Source organism: Scylla paramamosain, chromosome 29 (assembly GCF_035594125.1).
Source record: "Scylla paramamosain isolate STU-SP2022 chromosome 29, ASM3559412v1, whole genome shotgun sequence".
In the NCBI taxonomy this organism is placed as follows: Eukaryota; Metazoa; Arthropoda; class Malacostraca; order Decapoda; family Portunidae; genus Scylla; species Scylla paramamosain.
Window position 1 is genome coordinate 12,601,880 of NC_087179.1, and position 12,812 is coordinate 12,614,691.

Here is a 12,812-nt window from a genome sequence, read left to right on the forward strand (position 1 = left end):
ATCGAACTCGGACCCTCGAATTGACAGGTAAACACGTTACCACTGAGCCATCGATAAGTACCGTAATTTTGTGTGGACTATATCAGTTTCCATAGTTACGTCCCTCCCCCTCTCTCTCTCTCTCTCTCTCTCTCTCTCTCTCTCTCTCTCTCTCTCTCTCTCTCTCTCTCTCTCTCTCTCTCTCTCTCTCTCTCTCTCTCTCCATTAAGACACATTAACTCTTTATCTCTGTTCCCATCCATACCCTACTCCCCCCCCTCTCTCTCTCTCTCTCTCTCTCTCTCTCTCTCTCTCTCTCTCTCTCTCTCTCTCTCCCCCCACATCCCCTTCTTTCTTTTCCCTTTTTCGTTTCTCTCTTTCTCCTCTTCCATTATGTTTAAATTTCCTTCTTTAAACTCAATATTCTCTCTCTCTCTCTCTCTCTCTCTCTCTCTCTCTCTCTCTCTCTCTCTCTCTCTCTCTCTCTCTCTCTCTCTCTCTATAGGTATCACTTCTCTTCCCTTCAGTACTTCAACTCCTCCTCTTCTTTCTCCTCATCAGTGCCCACGCCCATCAGACAATATACAGCGTCCTTGGGAGTCTCACAAAGGGCGTGGGTGGGGAAGGCGTCCTTTGTGTGTGTGTGTATGTGTGTTTGTGTGTGGTGATGAATGTATTACTACCACTTCTACCACCACCACCACCACCACCACCAACCACCACCATTGCTAGTCTTATTGTTATTGTTATGGTGATATTAATTATATAGTGTGAGAGATTCATTAGTGAGATGTACGCACAGTAATTAGAGAGAATGAATTAATGTGCTGTGTTTAGTCTTGGAGAGGGATGTTAGTTCTCTCTCTCTCTCTCTCTCTCTGAACCCCTCAACATCACGCTCACACAAACACCACATTTATATTCACTGCAGCACACACACAAACACACACTTACACATGCACAACACAAATACAACTTGCTCAGGACAGGCGGAACACAAACAGAATCGGAGATGCATCAGAGAGAGAGAGAGAGAGAGAGAGATACATACCCACCCTATCTATACACAAACACACACACCTCGTCGTAGCAAGTCTACGTATTATTCCACACAAGTTTTATGAATTTCAAAATAAAACAACACGAAACACACACACACACACGTATCGATAAAAACACAACGTAGCTCCGGCAGGACTCGAACCTGCGACACGTGGTTTGTAAACGCACATCCACTGCTCTACCACTGAGCTACGGAGCAGACAGGATATTAAACATACAAGCAATTTATAAAATACATTATAAAACGTTAGCTCAAGGTCATGAGGAAATAAAATAGAGTTGTAATGTAAATGAATTGCGCTGGGAACAGGAAGGAAAGTTAGAGAGAAACGGAAGGAAGGGAAGAAGGAAAGGAAGTAATAAAGTAAATGAGAAAGAATGAAGAGGGAAGAATAAAAAGACAAGAAATAGAAGGGAAGAGTGAGAGAATATTCCCCTTCAAGCTCGTCGACGTACATAAAAATCTATAAACAAATAAATATAAGAAACTGGTGTAATCGTTGCACTTTTTTTTTAAGCCCCACTTGCATTAGAATATAGAGGTAGAAGGAAAGAAATAAGAATAAGCAAAAATACACATCCTCTCTCTCTCTCTCTCTCTCGTTTGCTCCTATTTATTTATTTATTTGTTTATTTATTTATTTGTTTATTTTCTTCCATCCCTCCCTCCGGCCCCCCTCTCCCACCTCAACCTGCCCTCCTCCCACCCTTCCTCTTGTCCCCCCCTCTTCCATCCCTCCCTTTATCACCTGAAATCCTCTTCTCTCCTCCCACCCTCCTTCCCCAACTGCCTCTCTCCCCCTCTGCCCCCCCCTCCCCCCCTCTCTCTCTCTCTCTCCCACTTTTCCCCTCATCCTGACTTAACGTTGTCAGTCAAAATACATATGTGAAAAATGCAAGCCTCCTTCATTTAAAACTCCTTTGTCTTCCAGTCACAGGAAATCTCCCTCAAATTGCTGTTTTTGTTGAGAGAGAGAGAGAGAGAGAGAGAGAGAGGGAGAGAGAGAGAGAGAGGAGAGAGAGGAGAGAGAGAGAGAGAGAGAGAGAGAGAGAGAGGGAGAGAGAGAGAGAGAGAGAGAGAGTTATTAGATCAAGATTTGGACGTGCAATAGGATGGAAAAAAAAAAACTAGATTGAAATTAGATTACATAAAGGATCAGATTAAAACTTTTCTACGTATGTAACTTCCTGTTTAAATTGGATAAGCAGAATATTTTAAGTTTACCATTTCATCTTTCATTTTCTATCACTTTGTGAGAGAGAATGGCAATAACATTGGTACACTCCTGAAAATTATGGTCACCCTCTCGTTTTACTCGTTTTGCAGCCTTCAGAGGAGAACAGGGCAGATTTATGCTTTTAATATAAAGTTCTGATCATGTATGAGTCCTTAGTGATTACAGAAATGTGCAAGTTAATCTATTTTATTGTATAAAGGGCAGTTTTGCCATAGTCCACATGACTGGCTACCCGCCTTAGTACAGCTCACAGGATTGGCTGATTTTTAAGCACAAACGTATTGCACACATTAACTCACATTCTCCCTATAACTTGAACTTCTGACTATATACAACCATCTCCATTTCGTTTCATTCGTCTCCCCACTTATTTATCCATTTCATCATAATTTCAAACCGGTCATAAGCCACAAGTAAGCATTAAAATTGTAAAAAACTGCGAACAAATGAATTAATATTACTTATAAGTAGGTGGAGATTGGGATAGTTCAGTGTGGCGGTGGCGTAGTGGTTTCCGTAACCGAAGTTCGAGTACCACTAAGACCTGGTTATTTTTCACGGTATTATGAAACAACTGAGGATCACCCACGTGCTGGAAACATATCGGAGGGACGAGTGAGGCCCTAGAGAAGTTATTAAAAAACGAGGTGATATTGGATATATAACTAGTTTTCTCCTTTTCCTTTTGCTACACAGGTAGTTAGGTTCTCATGAGTGTCTTTTCTACAGATGATGATTTCTTGTCACGCTGAAGGTGCCATTCCCCCAAAAAGTCGTTAGTCAAAAGAATTATCCAACATTATGAGGAAAAATGTCTTGAAATTATTCATCTCTCTATACATGCACATAAAAGGCCGCCACTTTCACTCCGCGCGACCCAGACTGCACCACACCCATGCATGTCCACTCACGCTCTTAGGGCCGTACTCTGAAGCACTTCGCCGCACCTCCACTACTTTTCTCATGGGACAAAATAGGAATTAGAAGAGAGAGAGAGAGAGAGAGAGAGAGAGGAGAGAGAGAGAGTGAGAGAGAGAGAGAGAGAGAGAGAGAGAGAGAGAGAGAGACCATCCAAATAATAATAATCCCATGAAATAAATTTTACAGCCTAAAGGAACGGTCATGAATAAAAAAAAAAAAAAAAAAAAAATGACTTTTCTTCTTGGTTATCTAAACAAAATTTTGCATATACTTTTGGAATCAGTAAAACTTTGCAACACGAAAATTAAATGAAATTGTAAGAGCTACAAATCGTTAAATCAGTTGTTGATATTTGGGGAAAGGCGGCAACTGGGAAATAACCATATTCTCGGGTTCTCCTCGGCTGTCACGTGGAAAATCCCAATCACAAAACATTGTAAGATAAGAGAAAATATCCCACGATTGATATTATAGATTATGAGAGAAATTCTTTGTTAATATTTAGATCTAAAAATATTAATAGACAGTGCTAGAATCCAGGAGTGCTGGGAACATTAGCAAAAAATGTTCAAGAATAATTTGTGAATGTAGAAGGGGTCTAAGCTATTATGGATATTATAAAATTACATCTTTTAGCGGAAGACTACTTTTTAGGATACACCACGGGCCTATATAAACCTGGACGTGAGGATTCGGCGTCAGAGCATGGCTGGCATCGTTGTCCAGCCTGTACCTCAGCTTATGGCTTGTTTACATATTGACAACCATTCAATATCCCTCCTAAATTTCCAACTGTTTCCAGAATCAGATGTAAACAAAACCAAAAAATAACTAAATTAATCTCAAAAATACCTAAATAACGAACAAAACTTTAATAGACAACTACAAGGCACTACAAGGAGGAGGTAGGGGTAAGCTGTGAAGGCAGTAAGACTAAATGAGGAAAGGCTGGCACCGCTGGGCTCACCTTACGTACTCATGGCTCTCTCGTGCTGCGTGGCAGTGCTTGGTACAGGGAGAAGCTGCGGGGAATACTGAAACACTTATTACCAGAGAGTGTGGGGGCATGACTGACCAGCGCCGGCCAAAACACTGCAGCCGCCCGCCCTCCCCGACACTACCCAGCGATTCCTGTCACTGTTCCTCCACCCTCACACACACAGATATATACACACACACTGTATTGCATTGTCACGTGCCACGCCTCCTCTTCCGCTAACTTCCAGCCCCAATCTCCCCCACCACCGCCTGAGAGAGAGAGAGAGAGAGAGAGAGAGAGAGAGAGAGAGGGAGAGAGAGAGGAGAGAGAGAGAGAGAGAGAGAGAGAGAGAGAGAGAGAGTGCGTGTGTGTTAATATTTGGTATTTTCTACTACTACTACTACTACTACTACTACTACTACTACTACTACTACTCTTCCTCCTCCTTCTTCTCCTCCTCCTAATAAAGCATCCCTCATCCTCTTCCTCTTCCTACCCCACCCCATACTCCTCTTCCTCTTCCTTATCCTCCTCCTCCTCCTCCTCCTCCTCCTCCTCCTCCTCCTCCTACTTGCTTCTCATCATCATCATCTCATCATCATCATGCATCACCACCACCACCACCACTAACCTTTGCCAGTTAGTTGTATGTGCGCGGCAGGCTGGGCGTCCCAATGGGCAGGGCAGTAGCAGGGGTGGGCGTGGTAGTAATCTCCTTGATAACTTCCCCAACACCCCGTTCACCTTCTTCATGCTAAACACAGCACCCACCATTATTACAACGCCTCCCGCGTGTACTCGGACCCTGTGGTAGTAGTAGTGGTAGTAGTGGTGGTGGAGCTGGTGTTTGTGTGTGGATGTGTGGTCTCATAGAGGGAGTTGTAGTTATAGTAGTAGTGATAGTAGTAGTAGTAGTAGTAGTAGTAGTACTAGTAGTAGTAGTAAAATAATAATAATAATAATAATAATAATAATAATAATAATAATAATAATAATAATAATAATAATAATAATAATAATAATAATAATAAAAATAATAATAGCAGAGAGAGAGAGAGAGAGAGAGAGAGAGAGAGAGAGAGAGAGAGAGAGAGAGAGAGAGAGAGAGAGAGAGAGAGAGAGAGAGACAGCGACGAACAACCATCACCACCCCAACACAACAACAACAACAACAACAAAAAACAACAACAACAACAACACTAACCTGTTTACCAGCTGATTAAAACGTCTCTTCTTTGCTGGAGGAGGAGGAGAAGAAGGAGGAGGGAGGAATGGGGACGATCAGGGCTGCCACACCACAAGTAGGCAGGATTAGCGCTGTTTTGGGGGGTCACCTGGCTCACCGGTGGGAGTGGAGGAGATGATATTAAGCTTTTCTCTTTTCCTGATGCAAGAAATAAGTTTTTACCTTATCCTAGTATTTAAATTCAAGCTTCCTCTCTTCTGGTAGCTTAAGATACTTAAAAAAGCTTAATATACCCTAGGTTGACTTTAAAACTCTCAATTGAAGCCTTTTTTTCGGTCTTATTACTATACTTAAGCTTTCTCCCTCCTTCCACAAACCCAAAATACTCAAAAAGAACATTAAAACAACCCAAAAACAACTAAAAAAACACTTAAAAACTGCCTTAAAACACTAAATAATGGATTCTCATCTCGTATCTCGAAGCCTCGGTCGAAATATTCAGTGAAGGAAGGTCTAACCAGACAAGCGCTCAGTATTTGAGGAATTTTCTGCATTTCCTTCACCTCCAGGCCTCCCTCCTTCAATGCATCTCCTTCAGGTATCCCCAAGGCTTCTTCAACCCCCTTCAGTGTTGTATCCTAACCTCTCCATCCTGTAATATTGGCAGAAATGTTAGGTTTTGTAGGATGTCTCGTCATGTATCGCGCTCTTTCCTTCCTAGGGATTCAAAAAGTGCGGGGAATTTTAATGATTATGAGTGTATTGGTTTCTGTGCGTGTGTGTGTGTGTATGTGTGTGTGTGTGTTATTGCTAGTTCTCTCTCTCTCTCTCTCTCTCTCTCTCTCTCTCTCCTCTCTCTCTCCTCTCTCTCTCTCTCTCTCTCTCTCTCTCTCTCTCTCAGCAGTTACACTTAATATAAAACACTTTAAAACATTGAAATGTCCTGCACATTTTGAGTCCCTGGGAAGGAGAGAGCGCAAAACTCACGCAAACACATCCAAAACATCCTCAGAACACTCCCAACACCCCAAAATCTCCACAAAAGTCACCGAAACACAATCAAAACATCCAAAACACACCCAAAACACCCCAAAAACACCCCAAAATAATCTACAAAAGTCATCCAAACACACCCAAAACACGCTTAAAACACCCAAACCACGCACATCACCACAGAATACGCCCCAACCTCACACAAACGCACCCTGAACACCCCACACACACTCAAATACACCCAAAAGACAACCTAACACACACCCAAACTCACCCAAAATATTAAAACATCCAAAAATAAACTGAACACACACTCACAACACCTCAATGTACCCCCAAACACACCAAAAACACCACACAATACACTCAAAATACTCCACAACAGTCAAAGCACGTAAAATACACCTAAAAACAACCTAAACCACACTTAAACGCCAAAAATTCACCCAAAACACACTGATAAACATCTAATATACATGCAAAACACTCCTAAACACTCCTAAGACACAATCAAAACACCTCACAACACTAATAAATACACCCCAAAAACACATTTAAAAGAAAAAAAACAAAAACACACCACTTATGACAGAGAATGGCAGCGCAGCAGGGGAAACTAAACTAAAGATTGTCTTCTTGACATTTACATGTTTTGTCTCCTTCTCCTTCTTCATTTCTCCTTATTTCTTGCTCCTCCTCCTCCATTTCTCTTATTTTCCTCCTTCTACTACTGCTATCTACACACCTGAGTTTATAAACAGCTGGAAATACTTGGAAAACATTGGAAATTACAGTAAATATTGACCAAGAGACACCGGAGCCGGGCAAGTCCCAGCCTGTTGATGACGTCACAGGCGAGCTCCCCCGGCCGCTGGCTTACGTACGTAACGTATTTCATTTTAAAATTGACCCCTAGAAAAAATGAAGCTAGGCTGGAATGCATTCTATTTTCTGACTTGACAATTACTTTAATTAATATTCACAAGATCAAAACATCTCCAGCCTGAGTAGTCGTAAAGAAATATCAACAGAAATATGGAAAAAGTGTTGGAAACTTTGACACCATTAAAACCATTCAAATGTCCGCCCATCTCACTTTACATCAGTAAAAAAAACACTTAAAAAAAATCTGAATTATATTTTCAAGCAATGCAATGTTAGTTACAAGCTGAAATAGAGAAATAAAGAATCTAAAAAATGACAAAATCACCACTTTTAACGGAACTAAAAGCCATTTGAAAATGCACATACTTAACTCAACAGGAACGCAAAACATTTTCAAAATCATAAACGATTTTTTAAAGCAATAAAAGCTTCACTACAGCCTCAAATATAAAAGCCAAGAACCGGCTTGTTTAAAAATAACCGTGAAAACGGACCTATATTTACGTAAAAAAAAAAAAAAAATACAGAAAATTCAGCTCATTTACTTAACTGAAGCAAGAAAAACACTTCAACAAACAACGAAATATTTTTAGAAACCATAAAAACTAACTAAAGAAGCCAAATAAAGTTAATTAAAGAAAATATTTAAAAAAATATTGGAACCCACAGGCCGGAACAGGCCTTCGGCGCCGATCTCAGTAGAGGACCCGGCGGCCATATTACCCTTTTTATTACTTCATGACACCAAAACCAAGCAATGGCGGATATATCTGACCAGCGGATATGAAAGCTAGGCAAGTGACTGTATCTTGTGACATGTTAGGCTTACAATAAGTGAGAGACGAAGGAAATAATAACTGAAAACGCCTGTACCTCAGCTGAGGGCTTGTTTACATATTGACGACTCTTCAATATTCGCATAAATTTCCAGCTGTTTTCTAGACTCAGACGTAAACAAAACCTAAAAATAAATAAATAACCCCCAAAAATACCTAAATAACGAACAAAAACCTTAATAAACTGCTACAAGACACTACAGGCAGGAGGAAGGTGGTGCTGGGAAGGCAGTAAGGCTGACTGAGGGTAGGCTGGCACCGCTGGGCTTACCTTACGTACTCATGGCTCTCTGGTGTTGCGTGACGGTGCTTTGTACAGGGAGAAGCTGCCGGCAATACGGAAACACTTATCACCAGACTGCGTTGGGCAAAACTGACCAGCGCCGGCCAAAACACTACAACCAGCCGCTCACCCTGGCAAGCGCCACCTGTCTCTGCTCCTCCACCAACACACACACACACACACACACACATACACACACACACACACACACATACAAAAAAAAAAATGACTTGTTATCAAGAAATAATTCAAGTAATATAAATATCCTCACTTCCTCACTGTTCTTTCCCCACTAAACACTCCCTAAGTGATTATGATTCCAAATTTCACTCACTGCTGTACCGTGTCACAGCAGCAAACGCACGAACCAACGCAGGATAGGCTTAACTAAAATGCTTCTACTCTCTCTCTCTCTCTCTCTCTCCTAACGACTGTTTCCCGAAGCCACAAAGATGATTAGCAAGGTTTTCAAAAGCGTTTTCTCTTATTAATAATATAGAAATGTTGGTAAGCTGTCAGTAGAACCGTAAAAAACACATTAAAAACCTGTGTCACTTCGACTAGACCCTTTTAAAATCGTATTTCTCCTGTTAGTAATATAGAAATTTTATTAATCTATCACTAGAACAGTAAAGACAGGCTTGAAAACCTGTGTAACTACTGAGAGAGAGAGAGAGAGAGAGAGAGAGAAGGAGAGAGAGAGAGAGAGAGAGAGAGAGAGAGAGAGAGAGAGAGAGAGAGAGAGAGAGAGAGACCCTGCACACACCCAAACGCATCCAAAACACCCACACACACACACTCAAATACACTCACAAGACCCTGCACACAACTAAAAAAAAAAAAAAAAACACACACACTCAAATACACTTAAAAGGCTCCGTACGTACACACCCAAACGCACCCAAAACACCCCAACACACTGAAATACACTCAAAAGTCCCTGCACACACCCAAAACACCCCACACACACTCAAATACAATCAAAAGATCCTGCACATAGCCAAACGTATCCAAAAACACCCCCCACACACACTCAAATACACTCAAAAGAGTCTGCACAAACACATTAGTTTGTGTGTGTGTATGTGTGTGTTATTGCTAGTTATCTCTCTCTCTCTTTCTCTCTGTAGTTACACTTTATAAAACACTTTATAAATATTGAAATGTCCTGCACTTTTTTAGTTCCTAGGAAGGAGAGAGCGTAAAACTTACCCAAACACATCCAAAACATACACAAAACACTCTCAACACCCCAAAATACCCACAAAACTCACCCAAACACAGTCAACATCCCAAAACACACCCAAAACATCCCAAAATTCCCACAAAACTCATCCAAACACACCCAAACCACGCTTAAATCATCCAAAACACACACATCACCACGTAATACGCTCCTAACACACCCAAATGCACCCAGAAAACCCCACACACCACTCAAATACGCTCAAAAAGACCGCAAACACACCCAGACTCACCCAAAACACTTAAAACACCCAAAATAACCTCGACACACTCACAACACCTCAATATACCCCAAAACAGATCAAAACACTCCACAGTACACTCAAAACACTCCACAACACAATATAATATATATGTGTATATATATATATATATATATTATATATATATATATATATATATATATATATATATATATATATATATATATATATATATATATATATACACACACACACACACACACACACACACACACACACACACACACACACACACACTAATAACAGCTAAATCAAAGCAAATGTACATCAATACCAGCTTCAAATAAATATCCCAAAATTTAATAAAAAAACTTTTAATGAAGACAGAGAGAGGAAGAGAGACAATCATCAATCAAAGACCCACCCCGTGACACTTTGAAAAGGCTCTAGTTGAGGTCACAGTATTCTTAAGGGTATTTCTACTTTTCTAGTGACAGACTAACAATATTTCTACAGTTCGAAGACTATTTTATGTCCCATGACTCACACAGCAGCCAAGGTCATCACTGATGCTGTGCTTCGTTTTCCTCATCGGCTAAATAACGCTGAGTAATCATTACTTTCAGTACCACAGTAAGGACAGCCTAATTTAGCGGCTGGGACGGGGTCAGGGTGTGGGTGCAGTGCTGCCTCTTTTCCTAAAACAAAACCAGATGGGTCGCCTCCCAGGGGGAGGATGTGGTGATTTATGTCAGGGCGAGGTCAGCCGCGCCTCGCCGTCCCCGATGAGTTCAACGTTATACTTTCATTATTATTAACTTTTCCCTAAGTAAATTTTATATTTCAAATTACCCTCAAGTTAACTGAACCTAGCGTAAGTTAACAAAAGTAACGTGTCAGGACGAGGCCACCGCCACGCCGTGCCTGGGTCAGGCTGGCTGAGTGTGTTGCACTTCATCATGAGTTTATTTATTTATTTTCATTAAGTAAATAACGCAATTGCCAGCTGTATTCCTTCAGATTACCTTCTAAATACAGTTATACATAACATAGTTGGCCACCTTAAAACAACTATGAAAGTTAATGAGAATAACATTTTTCTAGCAACACTATAATACTCATGCCACGTTTCGTATTTGATGTACAGATGCACACAGGCTGTAGTACGAGTTCCTGCGGATATTGCCAGGGAGTCAAAGTACAGCTTATTCTAAGTTGAAAATATTTTATACACATACACATTTTGAGGCGTTGTGTAGCAGCCGTGGTATGAAACTCAAGTGTGACCTGGCAACAGATACAACGGCCGCGCCGGGAAGTGTACCCATGGCAGAGAAACACCCTGTCCACACACTCCAATTTATTTAAGTCGTGTAATAAATCATGAATGTATTCTCTGTCACAGTCTTGGTGGGAAATTGCGTGTGACTGACTAGCAATGAGCTGATCTGGTGCCATCCTTACTCCTGCCCACTCCCTAACCGGGCAGGCAATGCATGGTGACACGCATCTATTATTTTAATTGTCGTTTATTGCATCCATAATATAACCGTGTAATGTTTATCGATAATCGATATCTGTCCGTTGTCGTCGCTCGTCTCGTCATGGGATACTGCAAAGCTCCAAAACTTGAAGAAATTATGACTGAATTATTCACAGTTTTACCAAAGGACATCCCGGACTACACATCCCGCCCCGCCATGGATACCCTCCCGGCCCGGCCGTTGTATCTGTCGCCAAGTCATACTTGACTTTCATAACACGACTAAAGAAATCAACAGGGCATATGTGCACAGAACATTTCCCTCTTAAAAATAACCTTTACTTTCGCCTCTGGCAATATTCGCAGAAACTCGTGATGCATCCTTTATGTATGCTGACTTAATTATTTGTGGGATGTTATAACATTTAGGTGATAATCACATCTCCATCTTATTTCTAGCTATTTTTGGATGTGTCGCAGGAGTTATTTAGCATAGTTTTAGCAAAAGTGGCAGCGCTATACCCCCCCTGACCCCACCCTAGCCACCATAACAGTCTGGTCTCGCGTTAATGCATTATTCCTTCCTGTACGAGTCTCCGATGTATCTCGCGGCAAATCTTACGGAGTCGGTAATTCACGAGATGGCGGGTTCGGGATACTTGACGGTCGGCCATCTTTTCTTCCTAAAGATCAACACAAAGTTAAGCACGCCCTGGGCCGTGCTTAACTTTTTTGGTGCGCTGAGCACAATACTGAACACAATTGGGAACTTAGGCACGAAACTAACCATAATTTTTGCGCTGAGCACAATCCCTATACCAAGAATCAACAGCCCCTGGTAGGAGCGCAGACACTGCACAGCTGGCCAAATACTTCCACAATGCCCGAGAGCATACTAATACTATAATTATGAAAACACTCTTCAAAACCAGAATACCTTGCACTGGGCAGAAATTGTTATAGATTTGATGGCAAAATATAAGAAAAAGTACCAGATAAAGAGACAATATAAGTTTCAGGGATCAAGGGAGTGAAGGTCACATCATCGTACTCTCGCAGCCAGCCTGTCTGAACCCGTGCATGGGGAAAGCTTTAGGAATACTTGTACTTATTATCACAATTGGCACCAAGCACAGGCAGCAATGACCAATACTGTTAAATACCGTTAAACATAAATAAGTTTTAGGTTTCAAATAACCTAGTAAATGTTGCTTGTATGTACTATGAACAGCAGTGACAAGTGTTCCTACTGCGCACCGCATGCTCAAGTTCGAATAGTGTTGAAGGGGTGGCTGCCAGAATACGATGATAACCAGTCGGTGTACCCCAACACAGTCAGTTTAATGTAGTTACCCTGATGCTTCTATCGAAAGTATGCCCTGGTATCCTCCCACGCGATATACAGCAGGTGTCCAGCGTACACGGTTTAAAAAAGTATCGTTCCAGTACGGTCTGTTATGTTTTATAACTGAACAACCCGCTAGTCTCGGCAAAGTCGGCGTGTCAGTGTGCGGTGTGC

The 12,812-nt window shown here is 41.4% G+C and overlaps 1 protein-coding gene across 5 annotated transcripts in view; it reads right to left on the reverse strand.

The window, feature by feature from the left end:
- The window catches only part of LOC135115334 (uncharacterized), a 92,821-nt gene that overhangs the window by 74,952 nt on the left and 5,057 nt on the right, over positions 1-12,812 (reverse strand). The window contains exons 2-3 of one of the 5 annotated variants that reach the window (XR_010275958.1): positions 8,351-8,405; positions 5,384-6,017 (exon numbers count right to left, since the gene is read on the reverse strand). Coding sequence is in view for 1 of the 5 variants with exons in the window: in XM_064031976.1 (XP_063888046.1) it covers positions 4,177-4,180 (4 nt within the window). In the remaining 4 variants the exon portion in view is untranslated. Of the gene's footprint in view, positions 1-4,167; positions 4,412-5,383; positions 6,018-8,350; positions 8,406-12,812 lie in introns of those variants that run through there. The other 4 variants (XR_010275960.1, XR_010275959.1, XR_010275961.1 and 1 more) reach the window with 4 other exon arrangements.